The sequence below is a fragment of the Staurois parvus genome, unplaced genomic scaffold (assembly GCF_062004578.1).
Source record: "Staurois parvus isolate SC_StPar_1 unplaced genomic scaffold, SC_StPar_1.0 ptg000937l, whole genome shotgun sequence".
Classification (NCBI taxonomy): domain Eukaryota; kingdom Metazoa; phylum Chordata; class Amphibia; order Anura; family Ranidae; genus Staurois; species Staurois parvus.
The window spans coordinates 1,086,114-1,112,250 of NW_028318733.1; the positions used below are offsets into that span (position 1 = coordinate 1,086,114).

A 26,137-nucleotide genomic window follows, 5' to 3' on the forward strand; every position below is an offset into this window, starting at 1 on the left:
GCCACAGAAACGTTACTTAGGGCCACAGAAACCATACTTAGGGCTACAGAAACGTTATTTAGGGCCAAAGAATCGTTACTTGGGGCCACAGAAACGTTACTTAGGGCCACAGAAACGTTACTTAGTGCCACAGAATTGTTACTTAGGGACAGACACAGAATTGTTACTGAGGGACACAGATTTGTTACTGAGGGCCACAGAACCGTTACTTAGGGCCACAGAAACGTTACTTAGGGACACAGAATTGTTACTCAGGGACAGACACAGAATTGTTACTGAGGGACACAGAATTGTTACTGAGGGCCACAGAACTGTTACTTAGGGCCACACAAACGTTACTTAGGGCCACACAAACGTTACTTAGGGCCACAGAAATGTTACTTAGGGCCACAGAATCGTTACTTAGGGCCACAGAAACGTTACTTAGGGCCACAGAATTGTTACTTAGGGACAGACACAGAATTGTTACTGAGGGCCACAGAACCGTTACTTAGGGCCACAGAAACGTTACTTAGGGACACAGAATTGTTACTCAGGGACAGACACAGAATTGTTACTGAGGGACACAGAATTCTTACTGAGGGCCACAGAACTGTTACTGAGGGCCACAGAACTGTTACTTAGGGCCACAGAAACGTTACTTAGGGCCACAGAAACGTTACTTAGGGCTACAGAAACGTTACTTAGGGCCACAGAATCGTTACTTAGGGCCACAGAATCGTTACTTAGGGCCACAGAAACGTTACTTAGGGCCACAGAATTGTTACTTAGGGACAGACACAGAATTGTTACTGAGGGACACAGATTTGTTACTGAGGGCCACAGAACCGTTACTTAGGGCCACAGAAACGTTACTTAGGGACACAGAATTGTTACTCAGGGACAGACACAGAATTGTTACTTAGGGACACAGAATTGTTACTCAGGGACAGACACAGAATTGTTACTGAGGGATACAGAATTGTTACTGAGGGCCACAGAAACGTTACTTAGGGCCACAGAAACGTTACTTAGGGACACAGAAACGTTACTTAGGGCTACAGAAACGTTACTTAGGGCCACAGAATCGTTACTGAGGGCCACAGAAACGTTACTTAGGGCCACAGAAACGTTACTTAGTGCCACAGAATTGTTACTTAGGGACAGACATAGAATTGTTACTGAGGGACACAGATTTGTTACTGAGGGCCACATAAACGTTACTTAGGGCCACAGAAACGTTACTTAGGGCCACAGAATTGTTACTTAGGGACAGACACAGAATTGTTACTGAGGGACACAGATTTGTTACTGAGGGCCACAGAACCGTTACTTAGGGCCACAGAAACGTTACTTAGGGACACAGAATTGTTACTCAGGGACAGACACAGAATTGTTACTTAGGGACACAGAATTGTTACTCAGGGACAGACACAGAATTGTTACTGAGGGATACAGAATTGTTACTGAGGGACACAGAACCGTTACTTAGGGCAACAGAAACGTTACTTAGGGCCACAGAAACGTTACTTAGGGCTATAGAAACGTTACTTAGGGCCACAGAATTGTTACTTAGGGACAGACACAGAATTGTTACTGAGGGACACAGATTTGTTACTGAGGGCCACAGAACCGTTACTTAGGGCCACAGAAACGTTACTTAGGGACACAGAATTGTTACTCAGGGACAGACACAGAATTGTTACTCAGGGACAGACACAGAATTGTTACTCAGGGACAGACACAGAATTGTTACTGAGGGACACAGAATTGTTACTGAGGGACACAGAATTGTTACTGAGGGACACAGAATTGTTACTCAGGGACACAGAATTGTTACTCAGGGACACAGAATTGTTACTTAGGGACACAGAATTGTTACTGAGGGACACAGAATTGTTACTGAGGGACACAGAATTGTTACTCAGGGACAGACACAGAATTGTTACTGAGGGACAGACACAGAATTGTTACTGAGGGACACAGAATTGTTACTGAGGGACACAGAATTGTTACTAAGGGACACAGAATTGTTACTCAGCGACAGACACAGAATTGTTACTCAGGGACAGACACAGAATTGTTACTGAGGGATACAGAATTGTTACTGAGGGACACAGAACCGTTACTTATGGCCACAGAAACGTTACTTAGGGCCACAGAAACGTTACTTAGGGCTACAGAAACGTTACTTAGGGCCACAGAATCGTTACTTAGGGCCACAGAAACGTTATTTAGGGCCACAGAAACGTTACTTAGTGCCACAGAATTGTTACTTAGGGACAGACACAGAATTGTTACTGAGGGACACAGATTTGTTACTGAGGGCCACAGAACCGTTACTTAGGGCCACAGAATTGTTACTCAGGGACAGACACAGAATTGTTACTCAGGGACAGACACAGAATTGTTACTGAGGGACACAGAATTGTTACTGAGGGACACAGAATTGTTACTCAGGGACAGACACAGAATTGTTACTCAGGGACAGACACAGAATTGTTACTGAGGGACACAGAATTGTTACTGAGGGACACAGAATTGTTACTCAGCGACAGACACAGAATTGTTACTCAGGGACAGACACAGAATTGTTACTGAGGGACACAGAATTGTTACTGAGGGACACAGAATTGTTACTCAGGGACACAGAATTGTTACTCAGGGAAACAGAATTGTTACTCAGGGACACAGAATTGTTACTGAGGGACACAGAATTGTTACTCAGGGACACAGAATTGTTACTGAGGGACACAGAATTGTTACTCAGGGACAGACACAGAATTGTTACTCAGGGACAGACACAGAATTGTTACTCAGGGACAGACACAGAATTGTTACTGAGGGACACAGAATTGTTACTGAGGGACACAGAATTGTTACTCAGGGACACAGAATTGTTACTCAGGGAAACAGAATTGTTACTGAGGGACACAGAATTGTTACTGAGGGACACAGAATTGTTACTCAGGGACAGACACAGAATTGTTACTCAGGGACAGACACAGAATTGTTACTCAGGGACAGACACAGAATTGTTACTCAGGGACAGACACAGAATTGTTACTGAGGGACACAGAATTGTTACTGAGGGACACAGAATTGTTACTCAGCGACAGACACAGAATTGTTACTCAGGGACAGACACAGAATTGTTACTGAGGGACACAGAATTGTTACTCAGGGACACAGAATTGTTACTGAGGGACACAGAATTGTTACTGAGGGACACAGAATTGTTACTCAGGGACACAGAATTGTTACTCAGGGACAGACACAGAATTGTTACTCAGGGACACAGAATCGTTGAATTAAAGAGTATGTCAGACAACATGCATAGGAGTGGCAGAGGAGGCAATGTTTTAGGAGCGAGCAGACGTGGCAGCAGAGGAAGGGGTCGAGGCAGCACTAGTCGCAGCCAGAGGCCAGTGCTCCCGGTGTCATCCAGCGGTCGTGTCTCCACCGACAACCCTGCCGTCATCGATTGGTTGGCTCGGTCGTCTTCCTCTTCCCAGGTCACCTCTGACACCTACAGCCAACGGTCGGTGGGTACGTCAGACACAACCGTTAGTTGGCATGGCCCGGGAGCAAGCCCACTGAAATCACGTGTCCTCTACCTGCCCCTGTCCTTTGGTGTTCCCTCACCAAGCGAAGTATCGCATGCTGTGGGCTCAGCCCCACTGTACAGTGAGGAAGAGCTAACAGAGGGCGGTCAGGAACGGGGGGAGACATCCGCCTCTTCAGCAGCCAGGCGAAGAAGTAGTGGCGAGGAGAGTGGCTCGGTAGCCGGTCTAGAGACAGGTCTGTCTCCTGACCCACACGCAGCCGAGGGGGCTAGTAGTGAGGCGGAGACCCTAATTGATGATGATGAGGCTGATCGCACTTGGCAGCCTCGTCGTCATCAGGCTATTGCTTCCGCATCATCAGGAGAAGAGGGTGGCAGCTTGGCAGCGAGCAAAACAGTGGGTTGCCCAGGAAGCAGCAGGGTCGCAGCAGTGTCAGTGGAGGCAAACGGCCACGGAGTAGAGCACCAGCTCCACTGCAGCCTACCACCACGGCCAGTAGTGGTGCCGGTGTGCACGGAGGAAGCAGCAGTCAGCCAGTGAGGAGTATCGGGGGCAAAGTTTCCTACTCGGTGGTGTGGCAATTTTTTGTCAAGCCGCCCGAGGAAGTAAACGTAGCCGTATGTCGACTATGTGGCCAGAAAGTCAAGCGTGGCCAGGGGGCCCATGTTGGGACTACAGCGTTGCGTCAGCATATGCAGCGTCGCCATTTGGTGGCCTGGGAAAACCGTGATAAAGATACGGCGGTTCTGCCTGCCCCAGCCCCCGCTCCATCACCCGCTCCGTTACTTGCTCCGTCACCCGACGTCAATCGCCCTCTATCAGCCAGTCAAGGCTCCAACACCTCTGCTGAGGGGAGTTGTCGCTCGTTGGCATCTTCCGCTCGTTCAGATGCTCCTTCTCCTGCTACTCCTCTTCACGGATTCCGTCAGCAGTCTTTCTTGGAATCCGTTTCCAAGAGACAACAGTTTGCGAGCAGGCACCCGACGGTGCAAAAGCTGAACGTCCTCCTGTCCAAGTTGCTGGTGCTGCAGTCCCTCCCTTTCCAAGTGGTGGACTCAGCACCTTTCCGAGAAATGATGGCTTGTGCCGCGCCGCGGTGGAGAGTGCCAAGCCGTCATTTCTTCGCCAAAAAGGCAGTGCCAGCCCTGCATTCACATGTAGAAGAGATGGTGGGCCAGTCTTTGAGCATGTCGGTCTCTGCCAAAGTGCACGGCAGCGCCGACGTGTGGAGCTGTAACTACGGTCAGGGACAGTACATGTCATTTACGGCCCACTGGGTGAACGTGGTGCCGTCACAGCCGCACCAGCAACTTGGACAGGTCACGCCGCTTTTGCCTCCACATTTGCACGTCCTTGGTCCGGCAAAGATGTCCGCCTCTACCACCTCTTCTTCCGCCGTGTCCTCAGCCGCCACCCCCGTGCCAAGTCCCATTACCCGACCGGCATATCACATGTGCAGGGCGCAACGGTGTCACGCTGTGCTGCACCTGGTATGCCTTGGCGAACGTAGTCACACAGGGGAGGAACTTCTCAGTGTAATGAACAGAGAAATCGACAGATGGCTGTCTCCGCGCAAACTCAAAATCGGAACCATGTTGACCGACAACGGAAAGAACATGGTGTCTGCTCTGCGTCAAGGAAGGTTGTGCCATGCGCCATGCATGGCTCACGTGTTCAATCTGGTTGTCAAGCGGTTCCTAAAATCCACCATCCCACTGCAAGACATCCTTAAAATGTCACGTAAACTTTGCATGCATTTCAGCCATTCCTACACCGCAAAGCACACCCTCCTTGAGCTGCAGCGGCAGAACGGAATTCCACAGCATCGCCTGATCTGCGACGTTGCAACAAGGTGGAATTCAACCCTACACATGTTAGACCGCCTTTACGAACAGCGAAAGGCCATCACCGATTTCCTGATGTTACAAGCGGATAAAGGTACTCCCCTGTGTAACTTTGATGTCAGCCATTGGCAGCTCATGCGTGACACCTGCCGCTTGCTCAGGCCCTTTGAGGAGGCCACGCTATTCGTGAGTCGGCAGGACTATGGGATGAACGACGTCATTCCTCTGTTGCACGTCCTGGAACAAATGCTGTTAACAATGGCTGGTCAGGGTGCGGTAGACGTGGCGCACAGATCTCAACGCCACATGACCCCTGTGGGGGCAGGACAGGAAGAAGAGGAGGAGGTAGAGGAGGACATTTGTGCTCAGAAATTATTGAGTGAAATGGGTGGTTTTTCCACTCAGCGGACAGGAGTGGAGGAGCAGGAGCATCTGGTAGAGGAGGAGGAGGAGACAGAGGACCCAGACGCACCATGGCAGTATGCTGTGGAGATGGAGGCAGGGAGTCCCTCGCATTCCTTGGCACAAATGGCCCATAGCATGCTCGGTTGCTTGCGTAGCGACAGCCGAATAATAACCATCAGACAGAGGGATGACTTTTGGCTGTCCACCTTGTTGGACCCTCGCTACCGTTCAAAAATGGTGGCCTTTTTCACACCTGCTGAGAGGGAGGCCAAAATAACGTACTATAAAAACCACCTATGTAGCCATTTGGTCTCTGCCTTTGTGCGCCAACGTCCATCCTCAGACACTGTGGGCCCTGTGCGCTCGCGTTCCGCTGCCATGGCAGCAGGGGAGGGGTGGGGTAATAGGAGCAGTGGCAGCTCCACCAGCAGCGGCTGCCTCAGTCTGCAGTCGATGATGAGTAGCTTTCTTCACCAGCGCAGTGAGGAAACTACTAACCAGCCGCAGCAGCAGCAGCATCAGGTGGACCTGGAGCAGGACCTCAAACAACAGGCTTAGGCCTACTTGGACAGCACCCTGCCAACCGAGGTAGACAATCCCCTTGACTACTGGGCAACGAAACTTGACCTTTGGCCCCAACTAGCTGAATTTGCCCTTGATAGGCTGTCATGCCCGGCCAGTAGCGTGGCATCGGAGCGCGTGTTTAGTGCGGCAGGAGGTATTGTAAATCCGCAGAGGACACGACTGTCCACCCAAAGTGTGGAGAGACTCACGTTTGTGAAAATGAATCAGGCGTGGATTAGTCTGGATTTCAAACCACCAGTTCCTGACACAACTGACTAAATCCACCATGAATCATGCCCCAAACATGTGCCACTTTCAGGTCTCCTCACACTGCTGGTGTGTTCCATTTTTTGTCATAGGGTGCTGGCAGATTACGGGCCTCCCATTGCTGCTGCCAGGCCCCTAATCTGCCATGGGCCCCTGTACCGCCTCCTCATGCTGCTGCCAGGTCCAGAGTCTCTCATGGGTCCCTGTACGGCCTCCCATTGCTGCTGTCTCCATCGCCACACTCTGCCATGTGCCACTTTCAGGTCTCCTCACACACTGCTGGTGTGTTCCATTTTTTGTCATAGGGTGCTGGCAGATTACGGGCCTCCCATAGCTGCTGCCAGGCCCCTAATCTGCCATGGGCCCCTGTACCGCCTCCTCATGCTGCTGCTAGGTCCACAGTGTCTCATGCCATGTGCCACTTTCAGTTCTCCTCACACTGCTGGTGTGTTCCATTTTTTGTCATAGGGTGCTGGCAGATTACGGGCCTCCCATTGCTGCTGCCAGGCCCCTAATCTGCCATGGGCCCCTTTACCGCCTCCTCATGCTGCTGCCAGGTCCAGAGTCTCTCATGGGTCCCTGTACGGCCTCCCATTGCTGCTGTCTCCATCGCCACACTCTGCCATGTGCCACTTTCAGGTCTCCTCACACTGCTGGTGTGTTCCATTTTTTGTCATAGGGTGCTGGCAGATTACGGGCCTCCCATTGCTGCTGCCAGGCCCCTAATCTGCCATGGGCCCCTGTACCGCCTCTTCATGCTGCTGCCAGGTCCAGAGTGTGTCATGGGTCCCTGTACGGCCTCCCATTGCTGCTGCCAGGAGGCAGCAGGGTCGCAGCAGTGTCAGTGGAGGCAAACGGCCACGGAGTAGAGCACCAGCTCCACTGCAGCCTACCACCACGGCCAGTAGTGGTGCCGGTGTGCACGGAGGAAGTAGCAGTCAGCCAGTGAGGAGTAGCGGGGGCAAAGTTTCCTACTCGGCGGTGTGGCAATTTTTCGTCAAGCCGCCCGTGGAAGTAAACGTAGCCGTATGTCGTCTATGTGGCCAGAAAGTCAAGCGTGGCCAGGGGGCCCATGTTGGGACTACAGCGTTGCGTCAGCATATGCAGCGTCGCCATTTGGTGGCCTGGGAAAACCGTGATAAAGATACGGCGGTTCTGCCTGCCCCAGCCCCCGCTCCATCACCCGCTCCGTTACTTGCTCCGTCACCCGACGTCAATCGCCCTCTATCAGCCAGTCAAGGCTCCAACACCTCATGCTGCTGCCAGGTCCACAGTGTCTCATGCCATGTGCCACTTTCAGGTCTCCTCACACTGCTGGTGTGTTCCATTTTTTGTCATAGGGTGCTGGCAGATTACGGGCCTCCCATAGCTGCTGCCAGGCCCCTAATCTGCCATGGGCCCCTATACCGCCTCCTCATGCTGCTGCCAGGTCCAGAGTCTCTCATGGGTCCCTGTACGGCCTCCCATTGCTGCTGTCTCCATCGCCACACTCTGCCATGTGCCACTTTCAGGTCTCCTCACACTGCTGGTGTGTTCCATTTTTTGTCATAGGGTGCTGGCAGATTACGGGCCTCCCATAGCTGCTGCCAGGCCCCTAATCTGCCATGGGCCCCTGTACCGCCTCCTCATGCTGCTGCCAGGTCCAGAGTCTCTCATGGGTCCCTGTACGGCCTCCCATTGCTGCTGTCTCCATCGCCACACTCTGCCATGTGCCACTTTCAGGTCTCCTCACACACTGCTGGTGTGTTCCATTTTTTGTCATAGGGTGCTGGCAGATTACGGGCCTCCCATTGCTGCTGCCAGGCCCGTAATCTGCCATGGGCCCCCGTACCGACTCCTCATGCTGCTGCCAGGCCCGTAATCTGTCATGGGCCCCTGTTGTCGCTTGTTGGCATATTCCGCTCGTTCAGATGCTCCTTCTCCTGCTACTCCTCTTCACGGATTCCGTCAGCAGTCTTTCTTGGAATCCGTTTCCAAGAGACAACAGTTTGCGAGCACGCACCCGACGGTGTAGAAGCTGAACGTCCTCCTGTGCAAGTTGCTGCTGCCAGGCTCGTAATCTGTCATGCGCCCCTGTACCGCCTCCTCATGCTGCTGCCAGGTCCAGAGTGTGTCATGGGCCCCCGTACCGACTCCTCATGCTGCTGCCAGGCCCGTAATCTGTCATGGGCCCCTGTACCGCCTCCTCATGCTGCTGCCAGGTCCAGAGTGTGTCATGGGTCCCTGTACGGCCTCCCATTGCTGCTGCCAGGCCCGTAATCTGCCATGGGCCCCCGTACCTACTCCTCATGCTGCTGCCAGGCCCGTAATATGTCATGGGCCCCTGTACCGCCTCCTCATGCTGCTGCCAGGTCCAGAGTGTGTCATGGGTCCCTGTACGGCCTCCCATTGCTGCTGTCTCCATCGCCACACTCTGCCATGTGCCACTTTCAGGTCTCCTCACACTGCTGGTGGTTTCCATTTTTGTCATAGGGTGCTGTATGGCCTCCCATTGCTGCTGCCTCCACCGCCACACTGTGGCTCCACACTCTGGTTTTGGCCCCGTGACTGCCCAAATGAGTGAAGTGTGCGGTGATTCTAAGATCGACGGCACTCATCTGCATGTCATACTGACTGTCAGTATTATTTCTCTTCCCCAGCAGACTCCAAGGGCATTTAAATTAAAGGTACAGTGTTCTGCACTAATATAAAGGCTCTCTGAAGCCTAGAAACACCCTTTTATAAGTTAAATTCACAGCGAATATATTCGACTCGAATCGAAATTTTTTCACGAATTCGCCGAATCAGTTGAATCGAATTTTTGAATAATTCGCTCATCTCTAGTTAGGACCATTAACATTTACTAAAGTGTAATAGACATTTACTAAAGTGTAATAGATGTCATCAAGTTGGCAAACAAGTATGTGAAAACGTACATGAGAGCCTACAGTTTCTGAGATCAGTCAGAACTGGATAAAGTCCTTAATAGCTGTAATTACTCCGTTTTTTTTTGGAGTTGGTAGCCATAAAAATATGTGGGAAGTAGTTGAGGTGGAGTTTGGGAGTCTTGTTTGTGACAAAATGGGATTCTTGAACAAAAAGGATATCTGGTTGTAGTTTCTTAATTTCTCTTTGGAGCATCGAACGCTTGAATGGGGAGTTCAAGCCCCGAATGTTGAGAGATGTAATATTAATCATGGTTTAAGGTCGATGGGTTGTTCATCTTGGTCGCTGAGTTGTTTGAAGTGGTATGAGGATACGTAGGTAAGAGTATGAGACGGAATATCTTTGAAGTATCATGGAAGTCAGCTAAATTTGATCCAGGGTGTAATCTTGAAGATGTATAGAAAGCCGAAGGTGATGTAAGTGTTTCAAGGTGGCGATTGACGACTGGTGGTACTAGGAGGGAGAGTGGTACAGGGGGAAGGAAAAAATATTAAAAAATAAACTTGCAAAAAAAGCAGGAAACCTGAGTAGCCGGACTGGCTACTGCCAAAATAGAGGCCATGAACAGGTCTTGACCAAAACAAAGGTCAAACCAAACGAACTTTTGAGCCATAGATCTTATCATATATTATTATACAGTATTTATATAGCGCCAAAGGGTATGCTCAGCGCTGTACAGTAGCAAGGGGGACAGAACATGAGACAAGACAGTAACAATACACTACACGAGGGGTTCGAGGGCCCTGCTCTTTTGAGCTTACAATCTAGGAGGGAGGGGAAGGTGGTACAGGAGGAGATGGCTGTGGGGGATGGAGTGGTGGGTGGAGTGGAGGAGGTTAATTGTTAGGTGAGGTTGGGTGTTAGGTGAGGTTGGGGTAGGCTTCCCTGAAGAGGAGGGTTTTCAGGGTGCGCCTGAAGGTGAGGAGGGTAGGTGACAGTCTGATGGATTGGGGTAGGGAGTTCCAGAGGATGGGGGAAGTCCTGGAGAAGTCCTGCAATCAGGCGTGGGAGGAGGAGACCAGGGAGCTAGAGAGTAGGAGGTCCTGTGAGGAGCGGAGGGCATGGGTAGGGTAGTATTTGGGTATCAGGTCAGTTATGTAGTTCGGGGCGGCATTGTGAATGGCTTTGTAGGTCAGAGTTAGCAGTTTGAATTTGATGCGTTGGGCAATCGGGAGCCAATAAAGGGATTGGCAGAGGGGGGAGGCAGATGTGGAGCGGTTGGTGAGGTGGATGAGTCTAGCCGCTGAGTTTAGGATCGACTGGAGTGGGGATAGCGTTCGTTTGGGTAGGTCAGTGAGAAGGGAATTGCAATAGTCCAAGCGTGAGATGATGAGGGAGTGTACAAGTTGTTTGGTGGTGTCTGGGGTGAGGAATGTGCGTATCTTGGAGATGTTGGTGGAGCCTGCAAGATCTAGATAGCAGTTGGATGTGGGGTAGGAAGGAGAGGTGGGAGTCCAGGGTGACACCCAGGACTTTGGCGTGTGGAGTGGGAGAGATGGTGGCATTGTTAGTAGTGATGGAGAGGATGGGGGGGGGGCACGGGGTGGGGGGAAGACCAGGAGCTCGGTTTTGGATAGGTTAAGTTTGAGGAAATGGAGCGACATCCAGTCTGATATATCGTTTAGGAGGTGGGCGATGTGGGCAGAGAGTGAGGGGGTGAGGTGGCGGGTGGAGAGGTAAATTTGGGTGTCGTCAGCATAGAGGTGGTAATTGAAGCCATGGGAGTGAATAAGTTTGCCAAGGGAGGAGGTATAGATGGAGAAGAGGAGGGGCCCGAGGACAGAGCCTTGGGGGACCCCGACAGAGAGGGGGAGGGAGGGGGTGGTGGCAGCGTTGTAGGTGACGCTGAAGGAGCGTTGGGAAAGGTAGGAGGAGAACTAGGATATGGTTGATCGCCAGAAAAATGTAGAGCAAGGTAACAACTTTGGTGTGGAGTTGCAGCAGTGTAATTGCGGTGTATTGTCGAAGAGTCATGTGTGTTCCATAGGTTGAGTATGAGTTGGTGGATTTTGTTGTGTAATCTCAGGGATTATCTTCCAGGTTTTAAGTAATTCTAGACCTTCTTCGAGATTTTTAATTGTGAAGACTTTGCTGTGTTGTCTTACGGTTATTTTTGTGGGGAATCCCCACTGATACGCTATGCCATGGTTTCTCAGGGCTTTGGTTATGGTGATCATTTTTTTTTTGGTTAAGAAGCGTAAGCTTGGAAAGATCTGCATATAATCGGAGATTTGCATGTGATGGCGGGAGAACAGTCGTGCTCCTGGTCAGTGTCATAATTCTTTCTTTAATATGATAAAAATGGATCCGGGCCAAGACGTCTCGTGTAACGGAGGCCAGTAGAAAAGAGGGTTTAGGCAGCCGATGTGCTCGGTCAATGGCCAATTCCACGTCGGATATATTTGAAATTAGGATTTTTATGTATTGCTGTATATAGAGTATTAATGCTTCATTGGTGATGCTCTCAGGGATGCCTCTAAATTTAATATTATTTTGTCTTGAACGATCTTCCAGATCAGCGAGTTTCAGGTTGATTTGGTTAATATCAGAGCTATGCTCTGTGTGGGCATCGATCAATTCGTTATGTGCTGAAATGATGTCACTGATGTTGGTTTCAATATGTTGTATTCTGCATTCTTGCTGATGAATTGCAGTGGAAATTTGTGATAGTGAGGAGGCCAGATCGTTATGGAGGGTCTGGCGGAGTGATAGTAACATATTTTTCATGCAGAGCTCAGTTAATGGCTGATCTGTGACTGGGAAAGCTTCAATCACTGGCACATCAGGATTAATGTGTACCGCTGGGCGGATAGGGGTCTGAGGCTTTGGTGATTGCTGGTTTGAATCCAGCCTGGGCCTGGACTTTGCCGGGCTGCTGGTTGTAGGCGATAAGGGGGGAGACAACTCACCAGGGTCCCTTGGATACAGAGGGTATTGTAGTCTCGGATCTCTGTGTTGGTCTGAGCCGTCCTCTCCCTCCACATTGCCGCCTGAGGAGCCGGCGGCGGCGCCATCTTGGGTCCCTGTGTTCACTGCAGGGAAAAACTTTGTAAGTTTCCCTGGTGAACCCGGGGTTTTTCTCCTCCGGTTCATGTTGTGTGGGGTACAGGTGCCCTTCATGAAGGTCTCTGCACCGTTCAAATACCCTGGGGTCTGTGTGAGCCGATGTCAGTCTGGCTGCGGGACGGAGCGGAGCTACAGTGTGTCCATCACGGGAGCCGGCCACGCATGCGCCTCACCTGCAGGCTTTTAAAGCGCTTTATTTCCTCATTACACTTCCTGACTACCTATCACAGATTTGGAGGCCATGAAATGCCAGGATAGCACCAAACCCCTCAAAATGACCCCTTTTTTGCAAAGTAGACACCCCAAGGAATTTGATAAGAAGCATGGTGAGTATTTTGCAGATCTCATTTGTTGCCACAAGTTTTTGGAAAATGAAGAAAAAAAACAAAAACATATTTTTAATTTTCTTTTTTTATATTTCAAAACCTTGTGAGAAAAAATGAGATCTGCAAAATACTCACCATGCCTCTTTTTAAATTCCTTGGGGTGTCTACTTTCCAAAAAGGGTTCATTTGGGGGGGGTTTGGTGCTATCCTGGCATTTCAGGGCCTCCGAAACTGTGATAGGTATTGAGGAAGTGAAATGAGGAAGTTACGCACCTTCAGGCTTTCAAAGTGGTCATTGGATTTCAGGCTTCTGTATGTGGCTAGATTCCCAAAAAGTCTCACACATTATGGTATGGTATTCCCATACTCAGTAGAAGTAGCAGGATGTATTTTGGGGTGTAATTCCACATATACCCATGGCTTGATTAAGAAATATATCATTTAAATGACAACTTTGTGTAAAAAAAAAAAATGTTTTTGTCAATTTCCAGAAACTTGTGGAAAAAAAATAAATCTTCCATGGACTCAATATGCCTCTCAGCAGATAGCTTAGGGTGTCTACTTTCTGAAAAGGGGTCATTTGGGGGTGTTTGTACTATCCTGGTATTTTAGCACCTCAAGAAATGTGGTGGGCAGTCAGAAAGTTCCATTATCTATACCATAGTTTATAGACGCTATAACTTTCACACAAATCAATCAATATACATGTAGCAGAATACATTTTGGCCTAAAGTTATGATGAAATCTGAGTTTTTTGGATATTTTTTATGACAGAAATGAGAAAATATTGTTGTTTTTTTTCAAAAATGTTTTTCTTTTCAAAATTTTTTTTTGTTTATAGCACCAAAAATAAATAGCGCACTAGTGATAAAATACCATCAAAAGAAAGCTCTATTTGTGTGAAAATTATATATTTTTGCTTGACCGCGCAATTGTTAATTACCCCCCCTGGCGGTATTCCCAAGTGTAGCTCAGGGTTAACTTCCAGTACCAGAAGCGGTAATCCCGCATTGCATTGCAGCGTTGCTCAGGGATTCCCTCTAGCACTTACCTTGTCCTGCACTCCTGCGATGTCCCCCCTGCAGCGTCCCCGGCCATCTCCTCCAGCCGATGCCGGCATCCATCTTCTGTTCCCTGCGAGCGTCGGGACGTGCGGGGGACGGAACCAGCAGGAAATTAAAACATTTTAAAATGTGACATTCACTCTATTGTGAAACTCTAAAATGGTTTGATATAGTAATGTTATACTATAAGATTTTAGTGTATTCACTAAAATCTTATAGTATATTATTACTGTATCAAACCATTTCACATATGTTTTGTCTTTAGTGCTTTGTCCTGTGCCCTACCTGCATTTTTACTGTTCTTTCTGTCTGGAAACTGAGAAACGTCAATGGCATCCAAAAAGCATCCCTTTAGGTCAAAAGCGGTTAGTAAATTAGAACCACTTGCAGAATTGAGTGATAATGATTCTTGGGGTCATTCATCATCAGACGCTGAAAACGATTTTGCGACTAAGCTCAGTGATGTGCGAACTTGGCGCTCTATTTCAAATTTCAGGGTTTTTGGTTTGATTGCATTATTGAATTACATTTATTATTATTATATTATTATTTTTTATGATTATTATATTATAATTTATGATTTTGTGTTTCAAATTTTATCATACCCGGGATGTTTACTAGACTCTTGTTCGAACAGATTTCAGTGAGTTATTCCTAATAATTACAGGCCTACAATAAAAAAACAACATATTTCCATGCAAAAAAATGTACCGCTTTGAGCACAGAAATACTGACATAATCAGACCGCTAGGGAGGTTAAACTAATACAATGCTGTATAGCAAAAATATGGCGTAAATTGCAATATAATACCATAGTTTATAGACGCTATAACTTTCACACAAAGCAATCAATATACACTTATTTGGATTTTTGTTACCAAAAACATGTAGCAGAATACATTTTGGCCTAAATTTATAACTAACTTTGAGTGTACTATATATTTTTTATAGCCAAAAGTAAAAAATATTGTTTTTCTTCAAAATTTTCGGTCTGTTTTTGTTTATAGTGCAAAAAATAAAAATCGCACAGGTGATCAAATACCACCGAAAGAAAGCTTTGTGGCAAAAAAGAATGTAAAGTTAATTTGGGTACAGCATTGCATGACCACGCAAATATCAGTTGAATTAGTGCAGCACCGAGGCCTGTGCAGCAAAAAGAGGCCTGTGATTAAGGGGGGTAAATCCTCTGGAGGGCAAGTGATTAAATGGTCTAGGCCCAGAAATGTCAAGCATGTTTTAAGAACGCCCACAAACTGAAATTGCGTCAATGGGAAACCATTTGCATGAATGAACAAAAAATTGTCAAGCTTAGGATGATTTAGCAAATATTGCTTCATTAGATAGACTAGGCAAATAGGTGAACCACTATAAGCATTCAAACTTATAATATAACTTTTACCTAATTGATCTGTCTTAGACATTTTTAATAATATTCTGAACTTCTCAATACCTATTGATATATCCTGAATTTTAAAACCAGATCTACCTGTCTTTGCAAGCGGTAAAATTTCAGATATACAGAATGCACCAAAAAAAGCAAAAGAAAAAACTGCTTGAAATAAATTGACTTCATAGGAAGAAAAGAACATGGAACACGTTGCATTGCATATATCAGCTAATATGGCAGGAGTAATTGGCATTGGACTATCCACCACAAAATGTACTTTTTAAAGTGTTTTAAAGCTTGCTTTACTGAGAAAAAACTATTGCAAGAAGGTAAGTTGTGTAATTTCAGAAAAAAATAAACTCCTGCTATTAGCTTGTTAATGTGCGACCAAGAGTATTGTATTTTTTGTTTCATAAACATTTTATTGAAGAAAAAGGAGTAGTTTACAACTGAACAGTTAGCATTCAAAGAAACATAAGAAAAAAATCAGAGAAAAAGCATACATAATCCAAGTGGCCAAGCCCTTGAGTAGACATGGAACATTCTCAATTCGAAAGCAGACCTGATGCACTGCTAAACACATCAAATGAAAAATATCAGAATACTGTCAGGAATACTGAGACCCCGGTGTCTGTGTCCCAGAGAATGTCCTATTGGGCATGTGCCATCACAGCAAACCAGAACAGAGACAATTAAGAGATAGAAAAAGTAGAAGAGAGAGAGAGAAGAAGAAAAGGAGAAACCACTTGCCCACTGGATGACTGCCTACCCCACATTCCTTAGTCAAAATGGAATGAGGATAGGAGGCACGCCCATGTTCAAGGATAAAAGGGGCACCAACCTAATTTACATATGAGATCTATATTCAGCTGATGTCTTGAAATCCATCCAGCAAGTCCAAGTGGTAGTAAACTTTGACATTTTATCTTGAGTAATGTGAATTAATTTCTCCATCTCCTCCATCTTGTCGATTCTGTTGAACCATTCCAGTGGGAGTATTAGTATTATGACATGGTATACACAATTTAGCAGCATTAACCATGCACATGGTCAAAGATTTTTTTGTAATCTCTCTTGGCAAGTGAAGTGTGCTGAAGTAAAGATTGCGCTGAGGTAAACTCCAATGAGAAGAAGTCACCCTGCAGATAATCGCATGGACCTGAGTCCAAAAAAGGCTGAAAACGAGGAAATGTCCACCATATTTGAAGCCGAAAACCAAAACTGAGGGGTAAAATGTATGCAATAGAGAAGGGGTACAGTACCAGCAAGATAGGACTTTGTATCCATTTTCTTGGATATCAACAGTAGATGAGCCTTTATATATGTATATAAATAAATATATATATATATATATATGCAAATAACCTCCCAGTCTTCTTCGGAGAAAGAAAGATCCAGGTCTCTAGACCAACGCGTGTATGCTGAATTTGTGAAAGCCGAAGAGAAATCTAATAAAGAAGTGTATACGTTGGAAAGGACATGTCTTTGGGGTGAAGCACTCTTGAAAAGAGATTCCAAGGGTGACAATGATCTAGCCACATAGCCTTGAAGCCCCTTGTAGACAAGAAATGGTAAATTTGAAGATAATCCAATGGGACAGATCAAATGGAGGTAATTTGGCATAAGAGCTTCTCTAGACAGAAGAGCTCCCCTATGAAAGAAATACATGGCCAAGTCATCTCTGTGTGGCCAACCCTGGAGGAAAGAGACAGACATTCCAGGTGGGAAGGAGGGATTAAAGTGCAAGGGTGTCAGGGGACCAACCATATACCACCCTCGATGGAAGGTTCGGAGGGGTGGACAGATGCTTTCTAACCTTAGAAAGAACCTGAGATGGGTGAAGCCAAGGCAATAGCTGTAGCGGTATCAAACTTGGTGAGTTCTCCAAAGAGACCCAGTCTTTAATAGTGTACTAAAGGACTACAGACCGTTCGCTTAGCAAAGTGTTTACAAGGTGAATGTTCACTTAAATCAGCAATAAGATTACGTTATGTTCAATTTAATCAGCAACTAAGCCTGATTATAATGATAATAAATGAATAAATCAATTTAACTGCAAACCTGAAAACGGGGTGCTTTGGCATTCCAGACAAATGCCTAAACATTTATCCTTTTGAACATCCTGAATATTAGCAGTATCAGTATTTATTTTATACTTGACAGTGGTGGTGGTGGCAACACTGACCAAATATGGCCATAGGCCATATGGCCCAGGTGTGTTCCGCTCATCCTGATCTTAAAGTAGTTGTAAACTCTCATATTCAGTATATCCAGTGAAGTGACTGGCCTCAGGTGATACACCAAGGTGAAGGATCTCACAGATGTTTTTTTCCCTCACATTTAGATGTCACTTCACTTTACCTTCACTTTACATATAAATTTTGGGTGCATTCATTCATTCCACTGAGCACTTTTTTCCTTCTTGTGCACTGAATTTGGAGGTCTTTCATTTGTGCGTCATATTGCATCAAGGACTTTCATTTATATGGTCTGTTCGTTTAGTCATCATTAATAATGATTGCATTATTTTTATATATTTTTTGATATGTAGTGAATGTTGGTAAAATTTATGGGCTACTGTATCATATTTCACTCTATTCACTGATTGTTTTTAAGTCTTTAGGTGGATTCATTTGTAATATTTTTTCATATAGCACAGCCCTTTTGTTTTGATATATTTATTGTGATATGGAGTGGGTTCACCATATGTGCTAGCTGCTCCCAGTTTTTTCTTAGCGCTGTCTTGGAAATTCGCTTTAACGAATTTCTCCTTACCGTGAGTACTCGCAGTTGGATGTGCAGAAATCCCCCATAAAGCTGTGCGAATCCCGCTTACCACGACTGCAGCTAAACTACACGATTCCTGCCCATCCAAATACTTTGGTTCTGTTGAATTGTGGGAGAATTGGAGCTCCGTTACCCTAGAATGATCACACGACACTCTAAGGCTGGTTGCAATCCACATAAGGGCTGATTTCAGGCTCAGCTCTCTGTTTTATTAAAAATACACACATGCCCCCCACATGAATAAAGTCAATCCCCTCCCACCGAACAATGCAATGGGGATTGCCTATACACAGGATGTACATTCCAATTGGAGCATAGCCTTTCCTATTATCTATCACTGGTCCTCCCCCATGAGTCTTCTGAGGTCAGCAGACTTCCTCCCCTTCCCCCCTATGAGCCATCTGAGGTCATATTTCCTGTCCTACTAGCTTCTATTGGTATGTAAATTCTCTGCACAAGCACTCCCTAAAAATATCAGTCTGTACCTGGATGGGCCCGATACGATCTTTATTAAAACACATCCATCCAAGATACAGTTCAGATTAGCAATGGGTTGTAAGATATGCATAAGCCTACACGTGGAGTTCACACCGCTTGCGCATTGCGTTATGAAGCCCACGTGGTACCATGCTGCTGATATGTGGATACAGGCCCACGGTCTACTGACAGCAGCATTCGCATGGAATGCCGTGGTGGTATACACGCCGGTCTATAAGCGCAGATCTGCCATCTCATCCATTACCAAGCTGAGTACTGTAATACATACATTGTACATGCGCATGGCCCAATTGCAGCCTTCAGAGCTTTAATTAAGCCACACGAGAGACATATGAATAACACGAATATATGACACATTTAAAGTTCGACCAACAATACAAAATTTCCATGACAGCGCTCAGTATACAGTTGCAAGAAAAAGTATGTGAACCCCTTGGGATTACGTGGAGTTTTGCATGAATTGGGCATAAAATGTGCTCTGAACGTCATCTAAGTCACAACAATAAAAGAACACAGTCTGCTGAACATAATACTACACAAACATTAGATGTTGCCATGGTTTAATTGCACATAACATGTAGACATTCACAGTGCAGGGAGGAAAAAGTATGTGAGGCCCCAGCTTAATGACTTCTCCCAGAGCTAATTGGAGCCAGGAGTGAGTCAACCTTGACTCCAATCAGTGTGATGATATTGGATGTGTTGCTGACAGCTGTCCTGCCCTTAAAAAACACACACCTGTTTTGGGTTTACTGGTTTCAAGAAGCACTGTCTGATGTGAACCATGCCTCACAGAAAAGAGCTCTCAGATGACCTACGATCAAGAATTGTTGACTTGCATGAAGCTGGAAAGGGTTACAAAAGTATCTCCAAAAGCCTTGATGTTCATGTGTCCACGGTAAGACAGACTGTCTACAAATGGAGAAAGTTTATCACTGTTGCTACTCTCCCTAGGCGTGGTCGTCCTGTAAAAATGACTGCAAGAGCACAGCGCAGAATGCTGCATGAGATAAAGAAGAATCCCAGAGTGTCAGCTAAAGACCTACAGAAATCTCTGGCACATGCTAACATTTTTGTTGACACATCTACAATAAGGAAAACATTAAACAAGAATGGAGTACATGGGAGGACACCACGGAGGAAGCCATTGCTGTCCAAAAAGAATATTGCAGCACGTTTGAAGTTTGCAAAAGAGCACCTGGATGTTCCACAGCACTACTGGCAAAATATACTGTGGACAGATGAAACTAAGATTGAGTTGTTTGGGAAGAACACACAACACTATGTGTGGAGAAAAAAAGGCACAGCACACCAACATCAAAACCTCATCCCCACTGTAAAACATGGCGGAGGGAGCATCATGGTTTGGGGCTGCTTTGCTGCCTCAGGGCCTGGACGGATTGTTGTCATTGATGGGAAAATTAATTCCAGAGTTTATCAAGACATTTTGCAGGAAAACGTACGACCATCTGTCCGCCAACTGAAGCTCCGCAGAGGATGGGTGATGCAACAGGACAATGACCCAAAGCATACAAGTAATTCAACAAAACAATGGCTGCAACAGCACAGAATACGCCTTCTGGAGTGGCCCAGTCAGAGTCCTGACCTCAACCCGATTGAAATGCTGTGGCATGACCTTAAGAGAGCGATTCACACCAGACATCCCAAGAATATTGCTACACTGAAACAGTTTTGTGAAGAGGAGTGGTCCAAAATTACTCCAGATCATTGTGCAGGTCTGATCTGCAACTACAGGAAACGTTTGGTTGAGGTTATTGCTGCCAAAGGAGGGTCAACCAGTTATTAAGTCCAAAGGTTCACATACTTTTTCCTCCCTGCACTGTGAATGTTTACATGTTATGTGCAATTAAACCATGGCAACATCTAATGTTTGTGTAGTATTATGTTCAGCAGACTGTGTTCTTCTATTGTTGTGACTTAGATGATGTTTACAGCACATTTTATGCCCAATTCATGCAAAACTCCACGTAATCCCAAGGGGTTCACATACTTTTTCTTGCAACTGTATACTGTTTGTTTTTGCAATTTGTAGTATGTTGTAAAATCTGCTAAGTCAAAAATCAGATTTGCTTAATGTCTTTCTTTTTTTTATTCAGCACCCTGAAGATTGATACTATGGGGGCTTCCAATAAAGAGGATATTCGTGAAAAAGAATGTCATAAAAGCAATACTGATCTGTCCCGATCTACAACCGTTCCAAAATTATATGGAAGAGCTACCAAAACAGTCATTGCAGAAAAATTTGGAGGGTCAGTGAATGAGATTTTTGTAAAAGAAAAGGAATGTTTTTATGAAGGCAGGTATGCTCAAAATAGGTAGAAGAGATGAGTAAACACATATAAGTAGCAACAAGATGTTTTGCAAGTGTTCATGCACATTTATACCATTTTACAACAAGGTCCTTAACCACTTGTCACCCTGCCACTGTATATATACGTGTGCAGGGCGGCACTCAGGCGCAAAACCACGTTTTAAAACGGGTTCCGCGCTCCCGACGTTTTCGCCGGCAGGGGGCGCGAGCGCGCGCTCCCGCCGACCTGCGGGTGACACCATTCGATCCCGGAGGGATCAATCATTAGATTTCAGCCAGTGATGTCTGTCGGTCCCTGTCCTATCCTGTCCTGTGTTGAAGTTTACACAGGACAGGATATGATGTCATTCTTCTCTGCCTGGACACATTCCGTTCCAGACAGAGAAGAAGAAACAGTAAAAGTGAGTAAAACACTACACAATTACAGTTAGAACACTCTAGGTCACATTTAACCCCCTTAACCCCCCCCAGTTAACCCCTTCACTGCCCTGTCACCAGTGTCACTGATCAGTGAATCGATTTTTACTGATCACTGTATCAGTGTCGCTGGCGACTTCCGATAGTGTTAGCGCCCCTCCCAGATAGCGCCAGTTTGCCCGCCAGTACACCAGTAATCCCGTTTAACCCCTTGATCGCCCCCCCCGTTAACCCCTTCACTGCCCTGTCACCAGTGTCATTGATTACAGTGAACAGATTTTTACTGATCACTGTATTAGTGTCACTGGTGACTTCCGATAGTGTTAGCGCCCCTCCCATATAGCGCCAGTTTGCCCACTAATGCACAGGATTTTTTTTACCAAAAACAAGTAGCAGAATACATTTTGGCTTAAATTTATGACTAACTTTGAGTTTACGATATATTTTCTATAGCTGAAAGTAGAAAATATAGGTTTTTTTCATAATTTTCGTGCTTTTTTTGTTTATAGCGCAAAAAATAAAAAGCGCACAGATGATAAAATACCATCAAAAGAAAGCTCTATTTGTGTGAAAAAAGGGACGTAAATTTCATTTGGGTACAGCATTGCATGACCGCGCAATTATCATTTGAATTAGTGCAGCGCCAAACAGCAAAAAAAGGCCTGGTCATTAAGGGGGGTAAATCCTCAGGAGCTCAAGTGGTTAATAGTGATTGCTTTCAGTTTTCCTTCGAGCTGTAATTTTTCTACAGCAATTTTTTAATGCTGAACTCCAGAACTCCAAGTAAATGTAAAAACTACCTTTGCAGTGCAAGAGTTAAATGTCATAGGGTACTATTTAAAAGCAGTTTTACCAACGTTATCCCCAGGGCCAGTGCTAGACTATTTTGCGCCCCAGGCAAGACCACTACTTCTGCCCCCCCCCCCAAAAAAAAATTTTAAAAACAGAAAATATTTCATCAACAAAACGTGAAACTGATAAATTTCTTTTAAATTGCAAAATAAGTGCCATAAGATGCCACCAGCACCAATATTAAAGACAAAATCAGTGTCACGAATGGACTGTATCTGTGGCTGGCAGTGGCAGGGTGACAGTTGAAGTGAACAGACTGGATAAAAGCGCACAGATGTGTCCCAAAGGAAATAAGTGAATGGTATATGTCAACTGATTGGTGGGGAAAAAACTCACTGCTGCCATGGTAAAAACACATTGGTTTGTGGGAAGTATGAACAGGAGCAAGGCACTGTGTAGTTTTGTGATAAAAGTAATACACATTATATGGAGGTGTGCCTTTAATAATTCATATGGTAAAAAATAAATAACCAGCCTGTGGTTTTAAGAAGCCAGGTTCCAAGATGGACGGCCCGTACGCTCAGAGGGAAGCAGTGGAGTAGAATACCTGTCAGTGCAGGGACCACGTGTACCCGACGTCCCAGCGTCCTGGATGACGTCACCACGATGTGGAGAGACGGAGGGGTGGAACTCTTGCTGGAGCCGCAGCTTTAGAAGGAAGAGGCCGGGACAACATGTTTCGCGCACATGCGCTTTATCAAGTCTGTGAAAAGTCCAGCAATTGGCCATTTTATAGGAGACCTGCATGGCAGAAGGGGCCGGCTTAACAACCAGGGGGATAATCAAAGGGATAATCAAGAGCGGACGGCTCGTCACACAACAGGATCAGATTGCAATTGAAATATAAAAAACATCATAAGGACAGGAACAAAGTGTGATTAAAACCTAAATATGACCATAACAAAAACCTTTTGGGCTTAATTGTGTCAAAGTGGCATGTGCAAGATTATAAAATATTTTATCATATTACAATCAAGGGAAAAAAAGAAAAAAAAAATTGGGGGGGGGGGGGAGGGAAGGATGGTTAATGAAGCTTCATTAGCCAGCTGAATGAGTTCACATCTCAAAAACATTGCTGACAGCAATAAAACATATGAATGGTGGGAAAGATTGTCAATAATCCTATTCATATCTATAATGGTGAATGGGAAAATTATCATTATATTAGTGCTAATAATATTCATAAATATAATAAAACTACATACATATTTTATAAAAAAAAAACTGCATAAGTATATGTAATAAAACAATATAATGAAAAAGATAAAATATACATATATTAAAAAAAAAAAGAATAATATAATATAAATAAATACAAATATAAGAATATATATACACATATATATATACACACACACATACATATGTGGTAATAAACAGGAAGATAAACATGAATACAATTCAGTAATTACTCTTATGGACCGAATAAACAGAGTGGTATTAGATATATAAAATATGAGAAATAATATATAAAATATCAAAGATAATATTCATGTAATGATAGTGATGAGTGTTTTATTATAGAATATATTGAGAACCCTAAGTTACCACTTAGATGATACTATGTACTTCAAGGTCCTCATTAAGGCCATTCGGTACCATAGATCCAAATTTATAGATTCAAAAGGTTTCCCTTTTACATAGGAGAGCTAACCTCTCATTGTCAGTAAGGGTTCCTTTGGGAATGTGTTCTATGGCCATCACTTCTAGGACACTAAAATTCTTGTTGTGATGGCAAAGAAAATGCCTAGGGACACTGTATTTGTCACATCCATCTTTTATGAGCCTTCTATGTTCTCCAATGCGTTTACGTAGAGGACGTATTGTGCGGCCCACATATATCAGTTTATATTCAAATATTTTTATTGAAAAAATGTTAACATACAAGAGAAGGAAAACAAACATCAAGGCTTCACATTTGGGGGAAATATTGCTTAATGAAGGGAAATTAGAGAATACCCAATATTTGGCCGGGGATCTAGGGAATTTCGTATTGTGTACATGAGAGGTATACTCAATGTAATGTGAACCTTGATGAGTTGTTAGTAACTAACGTGTAGGAGAGTAGAACAAAGTGGGGAGGGGGGGAGGGGGAAGGGAAGCACCAGTTCAGTGGGTGTGGGGGCTGTTGGAGCAGTGTCTAGTAATCATCAATTACACTGTTCAACAGGTAAAAAGTTTTGGGCATAAAATTAGCTAATCTTACCTAATTTTGGGGTGCTGAAAACGAAAATGACCCTAAAAAATGTTGATTGGCTCTAGTTTCCATGATATATTCACCCATCTAATGACGTAAGCCATTCAAAATTATGAAGCAACTTCAGCTGCATATTGCGCAATTGATACTGGTGACCAATAGAAAATTGCATGTATACTGAGATGATGCAATATTAGCCTTTAATTGCATCACTTCACTGCATAAAAGCTGCAGTATCTGTAGCTGATTGTAGTTCGACAGCGTCTTTACATTTCGTTTTATGCTTATATAGGCTACTCAGTAATGCCTCGAACTTGTGTGAATAAAGCAGATAATTTCTGCTATATCTGCGGTGAAATAACTTTTATCTCACAAAAAAGGAGGATAACAGGAATGATTAAGAAAGCCTACAACTTGTATTTTGGCTGCAAGATAGGAGACCAGGACAAGAGCTGGGCACCACATATATGCTGCAATTCTTGTGGGACGGCACTGGAGCAATGGTTGAATGGAAAAAAGGCATCTACAGTTGTGGCCAAAATTATTCAACCCCCACTGAAATTGAGTGTTTTGGCCAGTTTGACATTGCTTTTGATCATTCAGTCATCTTGCTTACATTTACATTAAAGAGGCACTTGTAGGTCAGACAAATATAACATAACAGTTATAATGAAATAACCACAAATGTCTTTTCTGTGCTCACAGCATTATCAGTTTTATTCAACCCCCAAGTGACATTCAATCTTAGTACTTAGTACAGCATCCTTTTACAGTTATAACAGCTTTTAAACGTGAAGCATAGCTTGACACAAGTGTCTTGCAGCGATCTACGGGTATCTTCGCCCATTCTTCATGGGCAAAGGCCTCCAGTTCAGTCACATTCTTAGGCTTGCGCACTGCAACTGCTTTCTTTAAGTCCCACCAGAGGTTCTCAATCGGATTTAAGTCTGGTGACTGCGATGGCCACTCCAAAATGTTCCAGCCTTTCCTCTGCAACCATGCTCTAGTGGACTTGGAGGTATGCTTGGGATCATTGTCCTGTTGAAAGGTCCAACGTCTCCCAAGCCTCAGGTGTGTGACGGACTGCATCACGTTTCCATCCAATATCTCCTGGTACTGAAGAGAATTCATGGTACCTTGCACACGCTGAAGCTTCCCTGTACCTGCAGAAGCAAAACAGCCCCAAAGCATGATTGACCCTCCACCATGCTTCACAGTAGGCAAGGTGTTCTTTTCATCATAGGCCTTGTTCTTCCTCCTCCAAACATAGCGTTGATCCATGGGCCCAAACAGTTCTAATTTTGTTTCATCAGTCCACAGAACACTATCCCACAACTTTTGTGGTTTGTCCACATGGCTTTTGGCATACTGCAGTCGACTCTTCTTATTCTTTGGAGACAGCAAGGGGGTACGCCTGGGAGTTCTGGCACGGAGGCCTTCATTACGCAGTGTGCGTCTTATTGTCTGGGCTGAAACTTCTGTACCCACATCTGACAAATCTTTTCTCAGTTCCTCAGCAGTCACACGGGGACTTCTCTCCACTCTACGCTTCAGGTAGCGCACAGCAGTCGAAGTCAGCATCTTCTTTCTGCCACGACCAGGTAGCGTTTCAACAGTGCCCTTTGCCTTGAATTTGCGAATGATGCTTCCTAAGGTGTCTC

General features: G+C 45.2%; 1 protein-coding gene across 2 annotated transcripts in view; it reads left to right on the forward strand.

The window, feature by feature from the left end:
- SMTNL1 (smoothelin like 1) overlaps positions 1–26,137 on the forward strand; it is a 525,456-nt gene that overhangs the window by 260,156 nt on the left and 239,163 nt on the right. For both annotated transcript variants that reach the window (XM_089656773.1, XM_089656772.1), the window contains exon 2: positions 20,796–20,948. In XM_089656773.1, coding sequence (XP_089512899.1) covers positions 20,796–20,948 — 153 coding nt within the window. The remainder of the gene's footprint in view (positions 1–20,795; positions 20,949–26,137) is intronic.